At 40.3% G+C, this 24,779-nt stretch overlaps 1 protein-coding gene across 1 annotated transcript in view; it reads left to right on the top strand.

Annotated features, from left to right (window-relative positions):
* Positions 1–24,779, top strand: part of Ryr3 (ryanodine receptor 3) — a 595,983-nt gene that overhangs the window by 232,322 nt on the left and 338,882 nt on the right. Inside the window, exon 4 of the mRNA XM_017800130.2 lies at positions 23,409–23,483. Coding sequence (XP_017655619.1) covers positions 23,409–23,483 — 75 coding nt within the window. The remainder of the gene's footprint in view (positions 1–23,408; positions 23,484–24,779) is intronic.

Genomic DNA, 24,779 nt, shown 5'->3' with positions numbered 1-24,779 from the left:
TAAAAGCTTAAACACCCCATATGCTAATGTCCACTCAATCTTCTAACCTTATTGTCAAATGTGACCTGGAAATACAGTATTTCTGAAAGAACGTTTATCATAAATACCCTCAGAAAGTTTTGTCTTTATTTCCTGTGTTACTTACACAATAGCCATTAATTCTAAAATGAGCTTCGGGCTTCTTTCATTTTTCCTTGTCCTTAGAATGGGAAAAACCACATCCAATCAATTGCTAGAGAACTGCTCATGTTATATGGCATATTTGTCATGCATTGATACTTCCTGAGGATAACATGCCTATGCTAATCGAAAAGCTAGGGTCTGTATCCAGGAATCCCGTGACCTTATAAACTGCCAAGGAGGCATAGATATATATTATATTATATTCACATAAAAATCTTTACAGTACAATACTTTGCTATAGGTTCTTACCTTATAACAAAGCTTAGGAGATTTAGTTATCATATAAAGTTATAGGAAATTTAGTAACAAGTGGGAGCATTATTGCAAAGGAATCTATTATGTCTTCCCTTATGCTTCTAGGTAATGAACAACAAGTCAAAACAGATGCTGATGGTGGTTCTTAAAAACCTTCCTTGAGTTTCTGAGCTCTGACTGTGTCCACACTTAGTGGTTGTGTGTAAACTCCTTCAGAATAAAGAAATCTAAGAGAACACTTGCCTCTTTCTTCCTGGGTTTCTGGATTCCTGAAGACATTTCTATATCACACAAGAAAGGGAGCCACCCCTCCCCATCTAAATAGATTCATCCCCTAAGTTTGAGATCTTTGTCTTCCTTTTCTAATTTCCGGTGGGAAAAAAAAAATCCAGAACAAGACTGTATTTGAGTATGTATACAGGAAGGGAACAAGACTGATGGAAGAACTGTGTGCATAATTGTGAGTCAGCCTGACACCCATTTACAATGTTAAAAAATATTACTCCTTTTAAAAGAGAGAAGCAAATCATTTAATGGGTCAAATCCAGCAGTAGATAATTCATTATGCCTTCAAATAGTTCATAAGGTTTTCTTTGTAGAAAAGTACAAGGTCACCTGTGCTCATATGGCAATGTGAATCCTAGCTTGTTGGTATGTGCACTGAAGCCTTAGAGCAGCGTAGTAGTCAGGATACAGCAGAACAGCCAAAGTGTGTGTAAAAATATGAACTTCTTGATACTGAGTCACTGCCTCAAGCTGCCAAGATTTGCCTTTCTCAGGAATTCCCATTTGCCACCTAGGACCAGTGTCTTTCAGACTATGAGCATGGACAGAGTCCCACCCCCCAACACAGGACACCACATCATTCCATTCTTAACTTATGATCTTGTGGTGCAATTGTAGCATGTCTCATTTCATTAAATTCTTAACTGGTTTGACTCGACCTTGCTTTTTATTTAGAAGGGAGAAAAATAATGGGTCTGATTCTAGATGCTGTCCCCATTCCTTCATCAAATCTATGGCTGGTTATCAATGCCTATTATGAAAAATATTTTTTGTGTGTTCACAAAATAACAAATCCCTTGGTAAACTTGCCCTTATCTTCAAATGCTTGTCAAATCCTATTGTTTAAAATCTGCCCTATGTTAGAGCTCACCTTGCATATTTACTTATGGCAAGCAGCCTATGTTGGTAGGAAACCTGGGAAACGGGCCTTAAATTTGGTCCTAAAGCTGCCACCACTTAGAAATGTAATTCCAGGCAAATCTCTTACAGATTCTGAGCTTTGGTATCAATAGTTCCAAAAGAGGACATCATTTAGGTATAAAAGTCCTTTCAGTCCTTGATGGCGAGCATGGGAAGGTGTCCATACATCACTTCCTCTGATGTACTGGTTGGCGGCAGCCCACCCTTGAGTCCCTATGGAAATGTTAACTTGCTTGTATGAGCCATTGTACTTAATGCTTTGGCTCCTGCATGTTTAGGCAGAATGAATAAACCTGTTTGTTCTTTTTCTGCTTTGATGTGGGCAAAGAAAATCTTCCAAAGTCCATCCAGGACAGCAACTCTAAAGCAGTAAGTGTTGATTATATAATTTTACCTTTTTGAAACCTGATTCTCCTGAAATTTTTCTTATGGAAGAAAAGGTATTTTATAGTTTTCACAAGCTCTATTTCTTCACAGCCAGCCATTGTTTTTGAGAGATTAAATCCTGTAATAAATGAGAGTACTCCAATCTAAGGTTTCTATGCTTTTTTTCACACACCAAATTGTTAAAACGTATGTCTTTTCTCTTTCTCCTTTTCTTTTACTTCCTCACTGCTCTTCCTCAACGTGTGCTGTGATTTGGGGGGTTTATACTGATGTAAATACTTTAAATGTTTCTTTGATAAGGTACTATTTATGAAGTCATTTTTGGACTAGCCTTTTGATAACATGTTTCTTAGTGAAAATAGTCCATCTTGAAGACCTTACTTGATGGTAAGAAAGAATCCTCTTTAATAGAAGAAAAAGTGACTAATTCATTGCAATAACTCTAAAAAAAAAAAAGAAATCTCAAATTTCCATATGTAGGAACTAACCATTTTCCTTGGGTAGATTTCCTAATGTGGTTATAATTATGAGAAAGTCAGAATTAGACTACAACACTCTGTTTATTTGCCGTTTCTTAGTAAAATCATCGCTGTACAAAATAAAAATACTATACTTTAACATTTAATGCCACTCCTCATTCTGGCTAAGATAAGATATTCACCAGATTGGAAACCTCAGCTCCCTGTGTTTTCTCATTCTGTTCTGTTTTTGTTTCCTGTAGTAAGCCTCAGTTGATTCCTCAAATGAGTTGAAAGCTTTCAGCAAATCTTATGCACACTAAAATATCCATTCACTGTTTTGTTTTTGGTTTTGCTAGCTCAGGGACCTCTCGGAATGGGTATGTTATTCACTCCTCAATATTTGTGTACTTTGCATGGACAACTGACTCCAGCTGTATTTGCAATGAGCTGGGCCTTTCCCTTGTTAGTGTCTAGGGCATTTCCATTCTCTGTGCTTTCGCTATTTAAAAAACACAACTGCACTACACATTTCAATCTTGTGGAACTATGAGGTGGCTGCACACTTAGAAAACCCAGTCCAGGCAGCTTGTTTTAACTCCACAATTGGGAGAATGGCTTGCCTGTGGACTCAATTTTTTTTTTTTTGGTCAATTTTTTGTGGTATTTATTTAGCCTCCAAGACATCAAAGGGTGTTTTCAAACTTTCTCCTTTCTCCTCTTGATATGGCCTAGATGGCTTACATCCTTAGTTTTCCACTTGGTAAGATGACAGAAGTGTGCAGCCTTGCCTTCATTCAAGCTTCTGGATGCTTCAGACCTCTCCTGGTACTATTATGCAACTCCAGCTCTGCTCTTCCATAAGGCTGGAATTCATAATAAAAATGAAAAAAGCTAGTTTGGTATTTTGTGTTTCTCAAGTGATGTCCCCAAAGTGAACCAGCAGAACAATTAAATGCTAATGTTGACAATTAAGAACAGCCACTAAGGTTAACTAGCTTTTTACATTTCTTCATATCTCTGTAGAAGCATTTTCAAGTGAAAGAACCCTCTGATTTCTGGGTTCCATGCTGCAGCTTCAGAGTATTGACTATTCTGTGGTGAAAACTGGCTTCTGCTAAGTTGATACTTCATCTAAGACCATTATGCCCATGATCCTCATGGTGTCTTACAACTGTGATAACGTTTAGCTTTGTTGATTGTTGCACAGACCCCGGCATTATTTCCATTTTTGCTGTGGACATTGACTGCTGTTAGAATAGCTTTGTTCTTGTGACTGCAGGCATCTTAGAAAGCTTGAGCTTCTGATTAACATGGGTGTTTTTGTTTTGCTTTTTATATTTTCACAGCAAAAACAATTTAAACATATTTATTAAACTTTTATAGGGTGCAAAAAGAATTTGGATTCCTGAGCTTGTCTAGCACATAGATACACATTTATGAGAGGTTTGTCAGAATTAAAAGAAAAAAAATATAACTGGTGGGTGGGGCAGTGATAGCAAGTGTTGAGATAGGTTGTGAGCAAGGCCTGCACTTCATTAGGAGGAGTTTTAACCCTAAGTTGTTAGATATCAGAATTGAAGAATCTTTCAAGACACTTGGTTATCTTTGAATAGTAAAGCACATTTGAAATTCAAGAAATCCTAAGAGAATAGAAACCCTTCCATTTATTTATTAGACATTTTCTTTGAGCGTACAATTCATTTTTAATAGCTACTGGAGTTTAAATTATATATTCACAAAGAGAATTGAATTAACTGGAGAAAGCAGCTTCTGTTTTGTGAAAGATTAGTAAACTCACCAATTTGGATAGTTGAATAAATAAGACTTAGCTTGGTGCCAGAGACTCTCTGATCTCAGTAAGGTATTATAATCCTTACTTGAGTGAAAGCCTATGGCCAGTGTCCAACCCCCAAATTGGTTGGAGAAAACTTGGAGGATGCAAGGGTCTGTGATGATGAGGTGGGATGAGGGAAGAAAGCAGGAATAAGGAGCAGAAGGTTTAGGATGCCTATAATGTAAAAAATGATCCCTGTTCTGCGGAGGGCTGGTATGGCCACCTGCAAAGGAAAGCTAAAGGCAGGTGCTTCTGTTGTTATCTGTTGTCCCCATTCTGGGCTTATACTGGTGATAGAAAGGGAGATTGGAGAGATGTCAAGCCTTTCAAGAGCCTGAGATGTACAGGTAGGAAAATACCCCATTGGGCAGGGCTGAACATCCTGTCCTAATGCAGCCAGTCACCAGGTCTGGTCCCTAATATGAGCTGTGAACTAAATTGGAGGATCTACTCACTGATGAACAACTTCCAATCATCTGGAAACAAGGAAAATTACTACATTAAATCAACTTTATACATGGGAAGGTCTGCCTTGTTTTTGTTTTTTAATTTGTTGTTGTTGTTTTATGTTTTTTTTTAATGCAAAATCATACATAACCCAGAATGGTTTCAAAGTCGTTATGCAGCTGAGAGTGATCTTGAAGTCCTGATACCTCCTGTCTTTACCTCTCAGGGACTGGGATGACAGGCCCAGCTGAATATTGGAAATTATGAAAGACTTTTCTATGATTGTGTTCCTAGTACTCTTATTGTATCGTGGCTATAAAGTTGGTTTCTTTTCAGTAATTATTGTGATAGTATAGGTGACAGATTTCTTTTTTTAATGCTCTGTCTTCACTGTTAATGTTCCTTCTATTGTAGACATTGCCCTAGCTCTTGAACTTGTGAAATTTGTGGTTCTATTATATACAGTTCACAGGCCCCATGTTCTAAGTAGTTTTGCCCAAATACCACAAGTCTGTTTTGTAAAAGTTGTTTATTCTTTGTCTTTCTTTCCTTCTTTCTTTTATTATTTATTTTACATGTATGAGTGTATTGCCTGCATGTACATAAGTGCACTTGTGTCATGCAATGCCTGCGGAGGTCAGAAGAAGGCTTTGGGATTGGAGTTACAAACGGTTGTTACCCATCATGTCTGGGAATCTAACTCAGGTCCTCTGCAAGAGCAGCCAATACTCTTAACCACTGAGCCATCTCTCCAGCCCCATTTCCATCTTTTGCCATCTTTTTTAATGTTAAAAAAAAAACTAGAGAGCCAATGCTTTTTATAGTTGTATTAATTCTTGTCTGTCTTTGTGGGTTAAAAAAAATAGATCTTATCTATATAAGCAATGTTACAGGTCTGAATTCATAGGCACTAATTGAGACCTTTGTTTTCATTTTTGAGAGAAATGTGTAGCATAGATCCCAGCACCTTAAGCTACCTACCATCATCTCCTTAATGATATGCAGCTGGGGGCTTTGTGGCCCCTCATCCCATTTCTCCACTGCTTACCTGTTTTAATGAGGTGGGAAAATGACACCATGTAATAAATCAGTACCACTGGGATTTCTTCTACAAACTGGCCTTCAGGAGTTTGCGGTCTACAACAAAACTCTTCCCCTTGCTGACTCACCTCATTCTAGGGTGAAAGGGACAGGAGATGGAAATTCATGGTGCAACTAGTCCTAAACATTGCAATTTGCATGTCTTTGATATTAGAAAGGTAAACAGTTTATTACATCTCCTCTGTGTATGTGGCTCTATAGTTTTCTAAAATTACAACTTGGTTTTAAAATTTTTCAGTTACTTCTAAGGTACGGAAAACCCACTTTTTTTTTCCGATAGGTATAGATAACTATTATTACTGAGGAACGTTTAGCCAGTCACGCAGAGAGAGCTATGTGATAGCAATTCTGTAAAACTAAATGCTTCACTCTGCATCCAATCCAGAATTCAGCTAGAGTGGACAGAGTGGTACTTCACCCCAGCAGCCTGAAGGACTATGTCTCCATTCCCTGCTACCTGCCGTCTTTACCTTGTGTCTTCCCCATGGGGATTTTCCCATGCCAGCTTAGTGAAGAACTGTCTCCAAATGCTGGTCCAAGCTTAGAATTTATATGTATTTCAGAAATAATGATCCAATGTCTCAAATTCATATTCTGGAAATGTGTCCATTGACATGTTTCCACACCAGTGTAACCTATGGATTTCCAACAATGAAGAAAATGAGGAGTGAATATTGAACAACACAACATGTCAGAACCTCTTGTGCTGCTTAATTGTCAATTTTGTGGTTGGTCTTGACTCTATGTTTATTTCCAGCATCCTGCCTGGATAGGCATAACCCCTTGAATGATGTTCAGGGCCTGGGAGCAGTGTAGATATCAGGAACAAAAATTCTGTGACCCGAGACATTTGACAGGTTACCAAGAGACTGAGAAACTGTTGTTTCCCTGTCCATTTTTCCTTCTAGGCATTTGTTTGAATGGGTGGAGCAGGTGAAGGAATAGAGGTACAATACATGATCTACTACCCATTTTCAGCCCAAATCAGGGGAGACAGAAAACAGTAGATCTGTAATATCCCCAGGCTTATTCAAGAATACAGTCTCAATTTAACCTACTCTGTGACGCTCCAATCTCTCCTCTCATAACCTTAACCTTTTCCCATAGAACAGATCCCCTGTGAACTCCTGCTCCCTCCTCATGTGAGCTGCTTACACTGTGGTATTGATTTCATTAGTAATTTTTATTAGATTTTATTAGATTCAGCTGTTCCCAAGGCACTGGAGACTAGCCAATTCATAGTGCTAAATCCTAGATCCTATCAGGTTCAGTTCTAACTGGTTTCTTGCTTCATGTAACATTTTGCTTGCAAAATTTAAAATGTACAGTTCTATGAGTCCCTTTCCCCCTTTTATCTGTCAATCCATAATTACAGACTTTTCCCCAAATATATTAACTTCATTTTAATGCTTTTAACAAATCTAGGTATTCTTTTTCTTGTGCCTAATAGATATCACTCTATCAGTCAGCATTTGAAAAACAAGTATTTCTGAACTTAATTCCGTACATAAAAGGAATCTGTTTATGTCTACCCTTTTTATTTAGTGGACTGTGCCACTAAAATGTAATTTGAACAGAAGAAAAACAGCCTGTATTATGTTTCTTTTTCTAAACTATGTTTTCTTAAAAGTCAATTTATTCAGTCCTTTCCTCTGAAGAGTGATGTTGCAACTGCAGTATCTTAGAAAATGTGTCAAAATAATCAAAAGATTTCTATATTTCCTATTCTGTTTTATCCAATAATGGCTACTTCTATTTTTCCTCAAGTTCTAGCATAAGACAGAGGTTCACCTGCCCCAGGTGATTCTGTTTTACATAAAGATAATCTCTCCAAAGCAAAAAGCTTCTGTATCTGTAAAATCTGCTTTAGATGCATAAACTTGATCCAGGAAGAGAGCCCCAGGCCAGATCCAGTTTTTTTTTTCCCTTATGAATTCCAAAGGGTTCCTGAGAGGGAAGATACTGAGTCAAATAATATGGCATCCCTAGTGTTCCCTTGCCTCCTGAAGCAAAGTCCAGCTGGCTTCAGACCATTTAGTTTGTAGCCCATGAGACCTTGCATGGCATTCTGTCCCAGCTGGAGTTCCTGCAGTATTACAGATTGGCTTAACAAAAACAAATGTCTACCAGTGAGAGACAGCCTGGGTCACCATGTTAACAAAGCCAGTGTCAAGAACAAAATACAACACAGTGTTCTCCCACCTCCCAAATAGCCTTTCTGATTTCCATCCTTATCTTACAAATAACTTCGATTTAGAGCTATCATAATTTGAACTAAGAATCATGCTTTAAAACTGCATTGGAAACTTAAATGTTCATTACAGTGACCATTTTCCACAATGTTCTGTTCACTAGTGTTTTGATATCATCTTAGATTCATCTCTTTCATGATATGTTCCAAAGTACAATCATCATTTTCTCTTGGATTCCAAGACCTTTCCTGCTTGGTCCAAGCAAGCATGTGTTTGCATTTTTGGTATGACCACTGTCACAAGACAGGAAATTAAACAACTTCTATTTCAGGTTCCCTTTAGCTAAGAATAATTCTAGAGATAATTCTGGCACCAGAGAAGCCTGTGTCATTGTTCATACCATGACCAGTCTCAAAATCTAGCTATGAGATTGCAGATCATTTGGTATGATCAGGAGAAAGGCTACCTAAATCTCCGTGGTGACAGAATGATACTTTATTTACATGAATAACATGGATTTATCATCATTCACAGTGGTGAATCCTATATTTTTCCAGGCTCCATTTTTCTCCCACCTCATATAAATGCAAAAGCTGAATGAAATATTTTGTTCTCTTTGAGGCAACAGATATCCTGTGGTCCATAGTTGTGTTGCACTGTTCTGTCTTCCTCCAGCCACTTAATAAAAATCACTTCCATGGTGATTGGCATCTGCTTTCCTGGCATGGTTTTCTAGGGTATCTAGAAAGAGTTCCACCCTTGACTCTTCAAGCTACATACACAGCTATGGACATGCATTAATTACTGAGCAGTGATATAATTACCAGTGATAAAAGTAGCCTGCCCTTTTTGATGTTTGTTGCTCACTCTGCTTCTCCCCAAGTGCCACCCACCCACACGGCTGCTCTTCAGTTTTCTGACGATCACATGGTAAGCACTGATCCCTCCAGATGGAAGAAGTGATTGCTACAATGTTCTTTTGGGTAGCAAGTTGCATAGTACATTGCTACAAGTCACCAGGCCCACTGGATGGGGGAAAGTAGAGCCATCATTTTCTAGTGGGCTTGGTTACTCTAGTGGGTAGTTTCAGTTTTCTTATTCTTACGGACTTTATTAAACTTACTGATTTCTATCCCCTAAATTTTGAACCATGATGAGGTGGACTCTGGATGCTCCCACAAGCGCTCTATCGGTACTCCTTAAAATGCCTTCTTCCCTTGCCACAAAACCTGCTGTGGGCTTTGTAACTTGGTAAAGCCAGCCCAGTAGCTTACCCTCCCAATGTCAGTTTGATAAATTTACTTCCTGAACAATGGGGAGAAAATAGATCAGATGGAGCATGCTTTATTCGAGTCCTAGCCTCCATTCATACATCTAGAGGAGACTTGTTTTAAAAATCTGTTTTTACATCTGACAGAAGAGCTAGTTGATGAAAGGGACACTTGGACCTAAACGAGAGGTCTGGAAGATAGGCTTCTGAAAACAACCAGTGAACGTGCTGCATTAGACTATTTACAACTCTGAGAGATACCAACCCTGCAGCCTCAGAGAAAAATGGAGCAGTGTAAATGAGAATGCAGCATGCTGAGGTGTAGCCTGAAGGCCTGGAGACCTGCAGGACTCAGAAATCAGAGTGAGAACTTAAGATCAGAGGTGACTGATTCTAGCATTGGGAGGTGCGTGCATAAGAGAATAAACGGTGCCAGTCCCTGTGCCCTAACCCACTCTGTTCTTTGCCATTAGTTTTCTCCCTCTAGGCTTTGTATGAAAGTCAAAGGGAAGTGGTTGTCTTATTTAGATTTCTATTGCTGTGATAAAAAAAACACTGACCAAAATCAACTTGGAGAAGAAAGGGTTTATTTGGCTTACAGCACAGTCCATCACCAAGAGAACCAAGGCAGGAACTCAGGGCAGGAACCTGGAGCACAGACCATAGAGGACAGCTGTTTTCTGGCTTGCTCCCCTGGTCTATGCTCAATCTGCTTTCTTAAATAATACAAGACCACCTGCCCAGGGGTGGCTCCACCTACAGTGGGCTGGGCCCTCTTACATCACACAACAATGGAGAAAATGTCCCACAGACATGGTCACAGGCCAATTCAATGAGGAAATTCCTCATTTGAGATTCCCTCTACTACCCGGGTATGTCAAGTTGACAACTGAAGCTATCCAGCACAGTGTTCACAATTGTTCATTGCATCTATAGGGTTCTGGAGAAATATTTTAAAAGTCCATCATGAGTCCAGCAGGAGTACTTACTGACTGCAAAGTCAGCTCCCAAAGCAGAGTACTTACTGACTGCAATTACCATACTCATTCCCTGGAAGAAGGGTCCAGAGTGACTGAGGAAGTCCAGAGGTACGGGTCTCAAGCATGGTTGTGCATCAATTACCCTACACAAGCCAAGCTAGGAATGCAGCTCAGTGGTAGAGCATTTCCCTAGCAAGCACCAGGGTCTATGTTCAACCCCTAGTAACCACATATCCTCTCCCAACCCAGAAAAGGAATTACCATGAGAGCCAGCCCCACCACAGACCCAAGAATCAAAATCTTTAGACATGACCCACTTTTTGTATTGTGTATCTTTCTATTTGTGTATGTGGGGTTATTTTCCATGTTTTGTTTTTAAGTAAAACTCTCTAGTGGCTTTGCTCTATAACAATGATGGAAGACCCCTTCTCCAAAATGAATCCATGAGGGATTCAAAAGAATGATGCCTTCAAAAAAGCACCTGGTCCTGCCACAGGCATTAAGTGTTAGGAGCAGCTCTTCTTTCATTGGCAGACCCCCATGTACATAGAGCCTTGAGAACAAGCTTCCCTACCCAAGACCATTTCATGTTCTTAAAGAAGAACTCAAGCTCTTTTACTTGGGGGTATAAACTTGGCTTTAGGCTTACTACATGGATATAGAAAAAAAGAGAATGCATCCATGTTCATTTATCAAGATCATTGTGGGGCCAGTTAAATAGGGATAGAAGAATGAAAAAAAAATAATGGAGAAAGGTTGGTTGTTACTGGACATCTAAGAAAGAAAAGAACAATCTAAAGAAATTCAGAAGAGTAAGGAGCAGGGTCAGACAACAAATCATAATCAATTTGCTCTGTGTACATCAGTGGACATGCTGGCACACAGTAGGACACACCAGGGCTTTATAATAATCCTTACTCCTGTTTTTAAATCTTTCAATCCCTGGGATATATAGTGATTTTTTTAATTTTTTTTTAAAATTTTATGTGTATGTGTGTATTGCCTGCATGTACATAAGTGCACCCGTGTCATGTAATGCCCGCGGAGGACAGAAGAGACTGTTGGGTCCCCTGGAACTGGAGTTACAAACGGTTATTAGCTGCCCTGTGGGTGCTGGGATTTGAACCCGGATCTTCTGCAAGAACAGTGTTCTTATCTGCTGAGCCATCTCTCCAGCCCCTAAATAGTGATTTTTTTTTAAATAGAGAAAAATGGTAACTTAGAAATAATGTTCAAGTTTTGATGTCAAATTAACATGACCTTCTAAATGTTAGATTCTTCATGGCAAATATTCATTATAGATTATATTTGGTGACTAGGAATGATTAGACAAAGTTTCTGGTCCTGACCCCATGTGACACTGGCCCAACATTTCACCAACAATCCCAGTGTGGGTAATCAATGAGTAAAAACAAATTTGTCTGGCAGGGTCCTTTTATGTAAAGAATGAATCTGGCAATGTCTGAGTCTGTGAAATCTGTTACATATGGAAGAAAGAGGAAAAATTAATCCTAATGAAAAAGTAATTGGCTCATTTCTTTCCAAAGTATACCTGTCATCAGTCTAAATGTCATTAATACCTTGACAAATATCTCCTGTCAATTTGCTCTTTGAAAAGGCACCATAAGAAATGTGCGCCACAGCTGCCATTTCAGTGCCTGCCTATCTGCGGCAGGGATGCTAGAGAAAAGCACCCCACACCTAAGCAGACACCTGTTCACCCTGGGTGGATAATGCACACTGTCCTGTTTTAGGCACATTGCTTGTCATATCTAAGGCCTATAAGTGACCACAGTCATTTTGCCAGCCATTTTGTCCATACCAGGACAGGAGGTAGGGAAATGGCTGCATAAATCTGAAGAGGTCCTCAGAAGTCAAAAACTTTTGTTGTTGTTTGATTTTGGGACTTGAACCCAAACTCCATACATGATAAGTGCACACTTTGTCACACTGCTATCACCAGCCAAAAAAAACTTATTTTTAAAGATTTGCAAGGAAGGAAATTCCTTAGGTGTCTTCAGCCATGCAGTCAGGGTGACGCTGAAAATTACTTCTAGGAGTGCACACGGCTTCGCGACCCCCCCCCCACCTCCTTACAACAAAAGGAAGTATAATTTCTCCAAAGTACAGTTTGGGAAACCAAAGAATTTATTGGACTTCCATACAGATCAGTGGGTGAGGGTGTTACTTACAAAAGTGTGGGCACGCATGGGCTTCCTTCTACATTGCTGCCAGGACCCTGTGACTTCCCAGTGGTGGCCCAAGATGGCGAAGGCCACCCCCTCTGTCTCTGTCTTTCCCTGTCCCTCCCACATGCATCACTCAGGCCAGCGGGTTGGATGGAAGGCACGACTGACTCTTTCTGCTCCTCCCCTCCTACGGAGCGTCCATAATCAAGTTTGTTCTGGCAACTGAAGCAAGCAGGTGAAACGAAGCTGAAGAAGACGTCTGTCCACAGCTTGTCAGACTCATTTGCCAGGCAGAGGACAAGTCCATATAACACAGGACTTAAGAATACAGCAGCCAGGTTCACTTCCTCCTCGGGGCCATAGGTTCCACAGCAAGAACCAATGCCTCCACAGCAACATTCTACAATCTCTGAATTACATGAGCCACCTCAAATTTCCCTTTCTCAGTGGGCCAAACCTGTGCACAACAAGCCAGGTAAGCATCTCTTGGAAGAGCATACCTCATTCATGCTGTGTGGGTTCCTGCTGCAAATGATATTATTGACCCAGAATTCAGTTTCTTAAATTAGACTGTGGCCTTTGACTCTATTGTCCTACAATACTGTCCTGTGGTTGTGAATTTAATGACATGAACCAAATAATCTGACCACCTTCTGATACAGGGAAGATCATCCTACCTGTCTCCAAGAAGGCGGCTTGGCTGGGTTCAGTAGATTATAAAACAAGAGGCTGGTAAATTTGGCATTCATTAGTGAGCATGAGTTGGGAAAGATTGTTGGATGTTGTGTGTTCCTTATTTAGTAGTAAAATGTGTGTAGGTAAAAAAAAAAAAGTTAAGGAAGAACATCAACCAGTGGTCCAACCCCAGCTTCAAGGCCTAATAATCACATCGATGACCATCACAGCATATGACACTGGTGCAGTAGTGGCACTTTTATCTTGGGGGGGTAATCAACAGCTACCTAATTGGATTTAAAGCCCACTCCGTGGGAGGAAACTCATGTATGGTACTGTAAACCTAGTCAAATACACATATCTAGAGAGGTCATAGAGAAAATCCCTAGGCTGTCACATCCCTAGACAAATGTAATTTCTTACTATGTGAAAATATGAATCCTTAAATTTACAGACAAGTACCCAGTCACTATCCATTAAAGAAGCTTCTTTTGCAACAGACAGACTATTACAGAGTTCCACACCTGGTCATACACAGAAATTGTGAATTGCCCAAGCCTAAGTGGCTCTCTATACCTCTTGCTTCTGGGACCCTATGTAGGTTCTCATATGAACCTACAGAAATGGTCTTAGCATACACAAGAGTCATGCAAACTCACGAAGACAAAACCCAGCACAGAGCTGCAGAAATAAACAGCAGGCCCCAATCTTAGTTGAAGAATTATTGGCAGCCGATTACTGCTGGGTGAAGAAAAGTTGATCTTCTTAAAGGGAGGGACTCTAGATAGGCTGACTAGACCTCAGTGGATGAACTTGCACTGAGGGACACCTAGAGACACCAACTTGACATGATAGGCCTTAATATAAATGACAGAATGTATGAATTTCGGTGGGGATGGGGGGTATGAGTGGGTGCCAGTGGGGAAGGGGGTGTAAAGTTGATTATGATGTTCTATATGAAATATACAAAAATTCAGTAAAAAATTTTTTTAAAAGAAAGTGCAGAAGAGCAGCCTTTCTGCCTTGTCTTCCTAGCATCTTCTGTGTCCTGATATGAGGAAACAGTGAGAGGGCAGCACTGTAGATGTAGGAGGTAGAGTTCTTTGGGGCCATGGCCTCCCTGCTACTCTTGCAACAAGAACTCAATAGCAGATAGAACAGCCACCACCACAGCTCATCCTGACACCAGATCCAACTACTTTATCTTTGAGGATGAGTTGTGATGTAATTGGTCCTTAGCAACAGCTAACTTGAAGTAAGGGTACCATGTTCACTCAATTGGGGGAACTAGGCCTGCTGGATGCTACTTTCTTCCTCTTTTCTGTACTTCATTAAAATTCTGTTTCACGATTGTGTATTTAAGGATATCCCTGAAGAAGCCCTGAAAGATACCCAGAATGTGAAGGCTGCCTTTCAAAAATTTGTCTGAAAGTTCACAGCCCAGGCTGAATTGCCCCACACACATGAAGGCTGTCTAAGAGGGAAAACCTCTCTGGGATTCTATGCGAAAGATTTCTGTAGCCAGTAGCTCGGGCATTACTTACTGTTTGTTTTAGACTCGTAATAACCAAGTTGGTGCCTTATAGCTGAGCCACCTTTTTATACTTCATAGTGGAGCGCTTTGGAAGGGAAGAAGTATCTTTGTCCAACCAGGAAATAAAGAGTTTGGCATTTATATAGCTGAATGGAGGGTCTGATCCAAAACAGTGGAGAAGAAGCAAGTTCAATGCAATTTATTTGGGTTCTTTGGGGTTCAGAGATTTAGTATGGTATTATAATGCCTGGAGAGTATCCATTAAATTCTTATTGTCTCATTTGCTGCCTCTTCTGCCCATTCACAGATGGTTTTAATCTATGCTTACTGCCCTCCTATCCCTGAGTTATGCTTTCTGAGTTCCAGTGTGCTGTAGCAAAGTCTTTCTTTTACTGTAATTAAGGAGAAATAATTGTTCCTGTTTCCAGAACTTCACAACCTAGGACCTATTTGAAAATGTTCATTGGTTCCTTTGGTGTCATCAGACCTGAAGCAGTGTTTCCCAGCTTCATCTCTCTACTCCTCATAGAAAAGTAGCTTGCAGGAGTAAGGTCTTGGAACCTTGGCCAGATGGCATGGTCCTCCAGCCTGTAGCAGCAGAGAAAGGCAGGTCTGGCATCTGCTATGTATGAGGCATCCTTGAGAAGCACAGAATCTTGAAGATCCAAGTCCCTAGAAACCAGCGTAAGATCCAAAGAGATGAACCTGCAGACTCGGTCAAAGGAGCCAGTAGGTTTGGAACCTAGGCAGAGTGAGAACCCCTCTGACAAGTGAGTTCCTCTCCAGAATCTGGAGGTGAGACTGAGGGAGCAATAAAATGAGTGGCTCAGGTGTTCTGAATAGAGACTTCCTTTCTGAGGAAAGGAAGTATCACCAGGGTAGGGATAAAAGCTGGAGCCAATGTCTACAAGCAAGCAGGCTAACAATCATCCCTTTCAGGTAGGCTAAGTCCTCTACTGAGGATCCTAAACAATTAACTACACACTTGAGCCACTACAGGTTTAATGAATAGATAAAATACTTTCAAACATAGAAGTTATTTCTTTAAATAGGAACAAGTTGTCCCCCATACACACATATATTGAGATGGTGATAAGAATGTTAAAGAAAAATTCAGAAAGGGATAAAGTTCAATGGTTCTGCAACCATGCAAGTGGAGATTTGATTTTGTGTGTTCAGATGTGTGCACATGTGTGTATGTATGATGAAGCCAGAGTACAGTCTTGGTGGTATTCCTCAGATGCTGTCCACTGTTTGTTTGTTTTAGGCAGGGTCTCCCACTGAACCTAAAGGTTATCAAGTAGGTTATGCTGGTTTGTCAGCAAGCGCCAGGAATCCACCTGTCTCTGCCTCCTGGCTATTTTATTTTTATAGATTTTCTTACCATTCTTGTATATATACATATAATAGTTGAAGGCATTTTGTTTTTTGCTTTGTTCACAATAGTGATATCATAAACATTTTTCTGCTGCCACATAACCCCAGTAATTGAACTCTTTAATGGTTGCAGGATAGAGCATCCTAAGGAAGTTCCATGATTCACTAGACAGTATTTCTGCTGTATTCTTGGGTTCTTTCCAGTAATTTTGTTTGTTTTGTTGTGCCCATTATAAGACTCTTATCGTAATTGTGTGCATACATTTCTGTTCCTTTTGAATTATTCCCAGAAGTAAAATTGCTATAGCAGAGGTTATGGACTTCTTTATGGCTCTTTTTATATAGTGCCATATTGCCTTGCAAAAAGTGCCACCTTGCACAGACTTGCATGAGCCACACTGCAATTCAGGCAGCATTTTTCTTCCATTTTTTCATATTTTATAGATACAAAGTGATAAATTCATGTTTATTTCAATTCCTTTCATTACTGAAAGAAATATTTTCCATATGTTTTAATTTTATTCTGATATAATCGTTTTTCATGGCCTCTGCCTACTCCTTTAGTAGAGGCTTGGTTTTCTTCCAAATATCAATGAGATATAAACCTTTTCTCACAGTGATACACAGCCTTTGTGTAGGCTATTAAATGTTGCTGTTTCCATTTTTCTGATGTTCATTGATTTGGGTACAGTCATTTCTGCCTTTTATTTCCTTTGAATGTGTGTGTTACTTCAAAGCATGGGTATTAGGTCAGTAAAGGATACAGAGTCTCCTATCACATTTTAGTTGTCCTAGAATTTAATTTTAAAATTGAATATTTAACTCTCTTGTCATCCATAATCTTATATTCTTATCTCATTGTGTTCCTGTGGCTCTTACAGAGTACTTTTCTGGTTGGCTATCCACATATGAGAGAGATAGACTTAATAATCCTGCCTTTCTGTTGTACTGGGAAAATGCCTTATCATATACTGTATTTCATGTTGTGAGATCTGCGTGTGGACTGCCTCTGTGTGCTGCACTCTTCCTTGTGAATCCGTAGCACAGTGAATGGATTAGTTTTGCTTCACAGCATTTGTTAAAACTCAGTCCCTTTTCATAACAAAAATTTCCTACTGTTTATATTTCCATATTAATTTTATTAACAATTTTATTAAAATCTAAAATACCCTATTAATTCTAAATTAAACCTACACTAAATCTATAATTGAAATTTAGAAGAATCAAAAGTTACAAATAATACTATTCCCATTTTCTGCACCAAAGTATAGCTTCTCATTTCGTCAAATCAGATCTTACTTTAGCCAGTAGTCTCTTGTTTCTTTTTAAAGGTTCCATTCACCCAAGTAAACTACATTTTGTAGCAATCATGAGTCAAGTCTTTCATGATGAAATAATTGAACTGAATCTACTAGGTTACCTATTTTAGTTTATTCCTGCTGTTAGGTTCCATTGTTCTGCACTTGCAAGGCACTATTATTATTAGCTATCACCTCTATCTAGGGAAAGTCAAAACTCCTGGGTTGTGTGAAAGCCTCTACCTTTTCCTATGATCTCCTAGAGTGACCTCTTTCCTTCTTTGATGGCCTAAGAGTGGAACAGAAGTGGAATATGCAAGGAAGAAAACATGAAAGCAAACACATCAGAAATAGTCACACCCTAAAGGACCTTCCAGGAGGATGGCTCCTGAAGTTTGACGGGTCACATTAGATTCATCAAGAAGCTATCCTGGGGCCTTGGAATGCTTCTTTGAGCCTAGGATCCCAAAATGGAACCAAGGGTTCCAGGTCATAAAACGAGATGATTTAGAGATCTAACCATCTTGAAGCATGAATTTGTGGCTGGATGGAAGGTAAGTCCTCTTCCCCCTTAGCTGTGATATCTCCCTTACCTTCTCAGAAGGTAGTGTTCTCTGGGAACTACAAAAAATGTCAGTGATGAAAACTGATCTTGAAATTACAGGCGAGATGGTTGAGCTAATGATCTAGTGGAGCATTCTTCTGTGGTCATAGAATCAGGGCCTTTTGACAGTTTCCCTAGTGCTTCTGAAGAGTGTCCTTCTGCCAGGGATGCCACTCATGGCAGGCATAAGATTGCTATCCCAAGAAAGTCTCATAGCCTTCAGGTCTGGACACTACCCCATGCACATATCTTCCATGTATCTTTCCTGAAATATTTTTCCAGGATTCATATCAAAAGAAAGCATCAGGAGAAATTGTGCTAAGCCTCAAGGTTAGATCTCAACTCACACCTTCAAGTCAATTGTGGGAAGTTTCTTAAATTTTCTATGAATCTTGTTTCTGGTCTGCAAAAATGGAGACTCAAGGGCCACAGCCTCTGATTGTTTCATCCTCCAGTTTGGAAATATTTATTGTCTGCTATGTGTCTGGTACTGATAAAAAATGACACTGAAATGACAAAGAACACAGCATTTTATTCTAAAGACTCCTGGAGCTTAATGTATTCTAAGGGAAGGAGGAATAGATACATAGCTTTAACCTCTCAATTCAATAATAAATAATAAAGCAGAAGAATATGACTGTGTCTATAGCTTCAGTTGTTGACTTGACACACCTAGGAAGAAAGAACTTCAATTGGGGAATTTCCTCTATTGGATTGGCCTGTGGGCATGTCTGTGAGATATTTTCTCAATTGTTGGTGTTGGAGGGCCCAGCCCACTGTAGATGGTACCACCTCTGGGCAGGTGGATCTGGGTTATATAAGGCAGACTAAGCACAGGCCAGAGGAGCAAGCCAGTAAGCAGAGTTCCTCCTTGACCTCTGCTGTGGTTTCTGCTTCCAGGTTCCCATCTGGCTTCCCTCAAAGATGGACTGTGATATGGAAATGTAAGCCAAATAAACCCATTCCTCCCCAAGTTGGTTTTGGTCAGTGTTTTATCACAGCAATAGAAAAGAACAAGAACAGTGATAGAGTAAGAGTGCCTGTGCTTTTGTACAATGATTAGAGAGTTCTCAAATAAGACATTTGATTGTATAAATGAATACAAAATAGAAATTGGTTGTGAGAACATTGAAAGATGCATATTGTGGTCAGAGGGAAACACACACTTGCAGGAGCAAGCTTCTCTAAAAACTACAGGACAGCAAGTGAGGCTGAAGTAGAAGTGAGAGGGAACATGCCACTAATAGACGAAGCTGGAGAGTGTGAGGGAACCAGCTCAGGTAGGGCAAGGTTTAGCGTCTTACACTCAGTGGGCCCAATTCGGCCTGTGGCCTATTTATGCTTAACCTACTAGGGTAAGAACAGTTTCTAAATTTTGGTCAGGTTCAAGTATGTGGTGTGGGGTTAATAAGACAGAGATCACAAAGCATCTTAAAGAAAATTTGCTGATCCTGATGGAGAGAGCTAGAAGCTGCAGTGAGGGCGTCTTTGTTGATTGGAGCCACTGGAGTGTTTGTAGCGAGAAATCAAAGTGATATGGTTTCCCTCTGTGAGGGGTGGTTCCGGCTGCCTCATTAGCCCACAGCATAGCAGGAGGAAGAAGCCACCCTGGAAGCATAATTCAGAGGTTGGTTCCATATTTCCCATGAGACATGAACAGTCTCATGGCCTAGGCTGGTAGCAGTGGGCCACTGAGTGACTGCACGCAGAATGTATTTTAAAGGTGCCACCAAAAGCTGATTGGATTAATGGGATGTGAGACAAAAACAGAAATAAAGGATGATTCCAAGATGTTTAGTCTGCTCACATCCCCCGATGTCAAGGAAACCAAATGAGAAAATGATCCTTTCTGCCCCAGGGCTTAACTCCTACATTCATCCACTATGTTGCAGTCTGACTTCCCTTCCTAAGCTTGGCTATAACACTATCCTTTGAGAAAACCTCCACAGTTGCTATCTGTGGAACTGTGAGTCAGCCATCCTTAGCCCTGCATAGCCTGACTACCCTCTTCCTGCATCCCAACTTGGACCACATGTTCCTGTTCACCAACCCGAAGCTAATAAATGCCTATGAGTCCTCAAGTGCAAATTATACCTTCCACTTCCAAGCCATGATCTTCCTGTGTGGGTTCCTCTTTTTTACCATCTGTACATGTCAACAGTCTGTGGTAATCTTTTCAATAGCCCTGTTCATTAACACACACTTGATCCAGTTCTTTACTATGCATCCTGTTTCCACGTATAACATTTTTTTACCTAAATCTTATCTCCTCTACCAAACTACAGAAAAAGCAATAGTGTGATGTATGATTAAATACCTTTGTCTTTTGTTAAGTCCCAAGTCTGCAATTGGGTCTTGAGTCTGACCTCGTTGTTGAATCTTTGTCAGTTTCCATGGCTGTAATGGGGGAGATTACCATTGTCATTTTACAGTACTAATTAAGATAAAATGAGATGAGATACTTCATGTTTACAACTCAGTATTCTGTGCCTGCCGTAGGACTTGAGCTCATTAGTTATATGAATGGTATTATCTGCCCTGTGAAAGGTACCACTGCATCGTCTTCTCAATGGTCCCCTGTGTACTCACTGTACACACAGTAGAAAAAGGAGGTTAATATCTGTCATTAACTCCACTGTGATACCTAAGGCAGGGTACCCTCCTTAAGTACAATACTCATCACAGATGAAATGGGAAATTCATTGCTGCCTTTCGATGTTGTCATGGGGATGGACTGTGATGGGATGCCAACTACCTGATGTGCTTGTACTTGGTGTATGTGCTCCATAGCAGCAGTCACCATGATGAGAATTATCAAAGGGTCTGCAGGAGCATGTCCTCTCCATCCTAGCATGGAAGATAGACATTCCTTTAAAACATGGTTCTCAGGGGCTGGAGAGATGGCTCCACATAATAGCACTGGCTGTTATTGCAGAGGGCCCAGGTTTGGGTCCTAGCACCCACATGACAGCTAACAATCATCTTTAGTTCCAGGATATATGAAATGTAGGTACACTCACATGTGAGCAAAAGACTCATACACATAAAATAGCAATCAACTAACCAACCAATCAATCAATAAAACAGTGGTTCTCAAAATGTGGTCCTTGGATTACCAACACCAATGTCATCTGGAGCTTATTAGAAATGCAGAGTCTAAAGCTCCATACCAAACCTACTGGAGCAAGCGCTCGGAAACAGGGACCAGGTGATTCTGATTTCCACTATCACCAACAAACCACTGCCTCAGAGAAGGGAGGAGCTGGAATATGAGGCTCCAGGGATCTGCAAAGCAACATTATATTCTCTTCTATGGACATTTGAGTTCCTTCATTTTTTTAGTGGCACCATAATGAAAGACACTAGGTCCCATGGATGTTTCTAGAAGTGCCAGAGAAGAGGAACATTCTAAGCTTCTCTATGCTACTGTTTAAGATCAGCAACTTATGACTTATTAAGATTACATAACTGATAGGAGCACAGAATAATTAGAAGGAGGGACCCCCAGTTAATAGCAAGGCATTTAAGTCAGTTCTTCATGTCTGCAGTCTGTACCCACAACATAAGCCATCAAGATCCTCAGTTAGGTTGTAGGGATTTAACCACACAGGAAAATCTCATATAGACTGACAAGATATGAAAATACTTAGTACATCTAATTTTAATATAAGGTGTTGACACATTAGTAAATACAGATACTGAAGTTAGTACAAAAGATTTAATGAAATTTGGAAATACTGTGAAGAGCGTTATAATTCCTACATGGTTTTAAAGTCTGGAGAACACATATATCTCTATAGCTGTGGAGGGAAAAGCACAGCCACATTTATATTTAGTTATCAGCTTCTTTTCAATATGATACCACAGTTATCCTTTTTCTCTTCAGGCTCATTGTAGGACATGAAAAAAAAATCACTTTGACAGAGTGATTTGGATAATCCAAACAGTTTAAATGGAGTTATAGTTTATTATCCAGACCTTTGCTTCTCTGCCCACCACTGGCTTCTGGTCCTCTGTATTGCTCATTACCATGCTTAGAGGGGACAGGACCCACAGGGCAAAACCAAAAATGGCACTTTGGGTTGCCAGTTTGCAGTTCTGAATAAAACAGGGTACATTAAAGATGAACTATAGAAGCAAAATGCTATAGAATTTCTCTTGATAGGGGCCAGGAAAGGTGGTTCCATGGGTAAAGCACTTGTGCAAGCATAAGGACTTGGGTGTGATCCCCAACATCCACATAAAAGCCAGACTTAGCAGTGCACATCTGTAATCCCTGTGCTGGAGGATGGTCACAGCAAGATTGAAGGACTCTGTGGCCAGTCTATCTAGCCAGCTTCAGTGAGAGACCCTGTCTCCAAAATGAAGTGGAGAGTGATTAAGAAGGACAACTGACATTGACCTTGGCCTCCATGTGCACAAGCATGGGCAAGCACCTCCACACCACAACATGCATGTGTGCATGCCCTCCCCCCCACATACTATCTTGATAACTAATAATCTCTGACTTTTGAGTCTCTTTTGGCTCATGCTTAGGGAGGACAGGCTGTTCTCAAGTATCTTCTCTTAAAAAGATGCTTGATCAAAAACATTGTTGTCTGGGAATAGGTGAGCATGATGGTACAAAACGGACCAAAGAAAAGTTGGGGTTTTTCTAACTGTGCATATATTATTCACTTCAGCATAGCAGTGTGTGGATCAGATTGAGATAAAAGAACAGACACCAGGGGCTTGCTTTCCTTTGTGCTAGCTTACCTCCCACCTCCCTCTCTGGTGTGCAGGTAACCACTACTAAATAGCGAAATGGATATGAAAAGGGAGGCAGAGAGGACAACAGCATGGGTCTCCCAACTGAGGGATGTATTTCTGTAGGACTAGCTACCTTAGTAAAGTCCCAGATTTCAGAGCCTCCCTGGTTGGTGAGATCTGTGTAAAAAGGGCCATTTGAGTGAATGAGTAGAAAGGCCCAAGTTCACAGAAGAGAAAAAATGATTGCAAGACTCAGAATGCACACCTGTGCCTGCCCACCATGCTGTCCTTCTTCCACTGGGAATTATATCTGTATTATATCATGTTTCTCTCTTACTGTGATGCTTCTGAGAAGTTTCAAAGGAAGGTAAGAAGTGCCTCTCTCATTTACACACTTCCTGTAGAACAGCTCTGGGTTTCTCCTGGTCCTAAGCAGGGGCCATTTCTAAGAAGAGCAGCAGCACCAGCTGCCTTCTCCCAAGGGTACCGCATGGCTGTGCTCACATGTCTCCTTGTCAGGGAGACCCTTGCTTTTGGAATGAATCCCTTGGGAGTTTTGCCATGATTGTTTTTCTTGGAGCCTGCATCCCACAATTTTTGTGTTTCTTTGCTTCCAGAGAGGCCACAACTGGTATGTGCTAATAGTTTTCTTCCTCATTCCCACAGGCAGCGCAAGGGGGTAGCCACAGGACCCTGCTCTATGGTCATGCGATTCTCCTGAGGCATTCTTTCAGTGGAATGGTAAGCATACATGAATGACTGCTTTCATCATTTATGAGAAGGAAAAGATGAATGGGGCAGGATAGGCAGCCAGCAACCCCTGGTTAACACTGAGAGCAGTTTAGAATATAAATAATTCAGCCCGTTGCTGTCTTCCTATCATATCCCTAGATTCCAGCAGTTTGTTTGGTGCATGTCTGTACACATCCATTCCGTGAGGAAATGAGCCATGCTTGTTCTTTAACTAAGCCTAACTTTACCAAGTACAGTACTTTGACATACCAGATACTCAGTAAGCATTTGTTAAATGTGTGACTGATCAAACAAACCATGGAGTAACTGATTTCTTGAGCACACAAGTAAAATGAGTCAAATGGGATTTGTGTGACGTTTCTCCTCTTGTATATAGCTAAAGACATGGAATGATGTCCAGGGCCTTCAATCCTGGGGAAATTTGAAAATATTATGCTAATCTAGAGGCAGGAAGAAGATGATAGATGAGGCAATCACAGGAAATCGATCCAGAGTCTCACGAGTCAGAGATTTGAAACCATAATAATGAGAATGGTTATAACTCATCATTACTTTAAAAAACATGCAAATTTTTAATAAATATAACTTGCAAACTTGTAGATTACAGATGTTTTGTGAGGATTTATTAAGAATACTGTGATATCAATCAAGCATAATGTGAGCTGACTCCAATAACATTTGCCCTTGCTTCCTAAGTATACCATTCTCACTTGCTATCAGTGCAAGGAAAATATTTCCTTTTTCTAACTTTAATGGAAAGCTGATACTTTAATTCAAGAGTTGATTTACACCTGTATTCCATGCAAAGTTCTTCCCAAAGCTCAGACTCACGAATTGCCAGCAGCAGCTTCCCCTTAAATAATTTATTTGCTGCAGCATATTTTTTCTGAGCGCTGATGAGAGTTGACCTTTCAGACTGAACACTCATCTGCTTTAAGCCTTCATGGCAAAAGACAACAGAACTGGCCAACTGTGTCTGAGTACTGGGGAAGGGTTGAGTGGGGAAGCTATCTCCCTGACAGTCCCTGGAAATTAGAGGTGATTGCCTTTTAGAATCTATTGCCTATGGAATAGGGCAAATAAGACCCTAAGAAGTATTTTTCTAGATAGATACAATAAGTCTTCAAACATTGTGACTCATATTTCTTCAGACTCAGGCTAGTATCCTGGTAGAGATGTGAAGACTTACTTATCCTTAAGTTTACTCCTCTTAAAAAAAATTTCAGAGTTAACATGAATTCTACACTGGCTTAGGGAAGAAAACCTGTAAACATGAATTCTACA

Source organism: Nannospalax galili, unplaced genomic scaffold (genome assembly GCF_000622305.1).
Source record: "Nannospalax galili isolate Female #2095 unplaced genomic scaffold, S.galili_v1.0 scaffold999, whole genome shotgun sequence".
In the NCBI taxonomy this organism is placed as follows: Eukaryota; Metazoa; Chordata; class Mammalia; order Rodentia; family Spalacidae; genus Nannospalax; species Nannospalax galili.
Note: the sequence above shows the minus strand (reverse complement) of the source record. Positions and strands in the feature narration are given on the sequence as shown.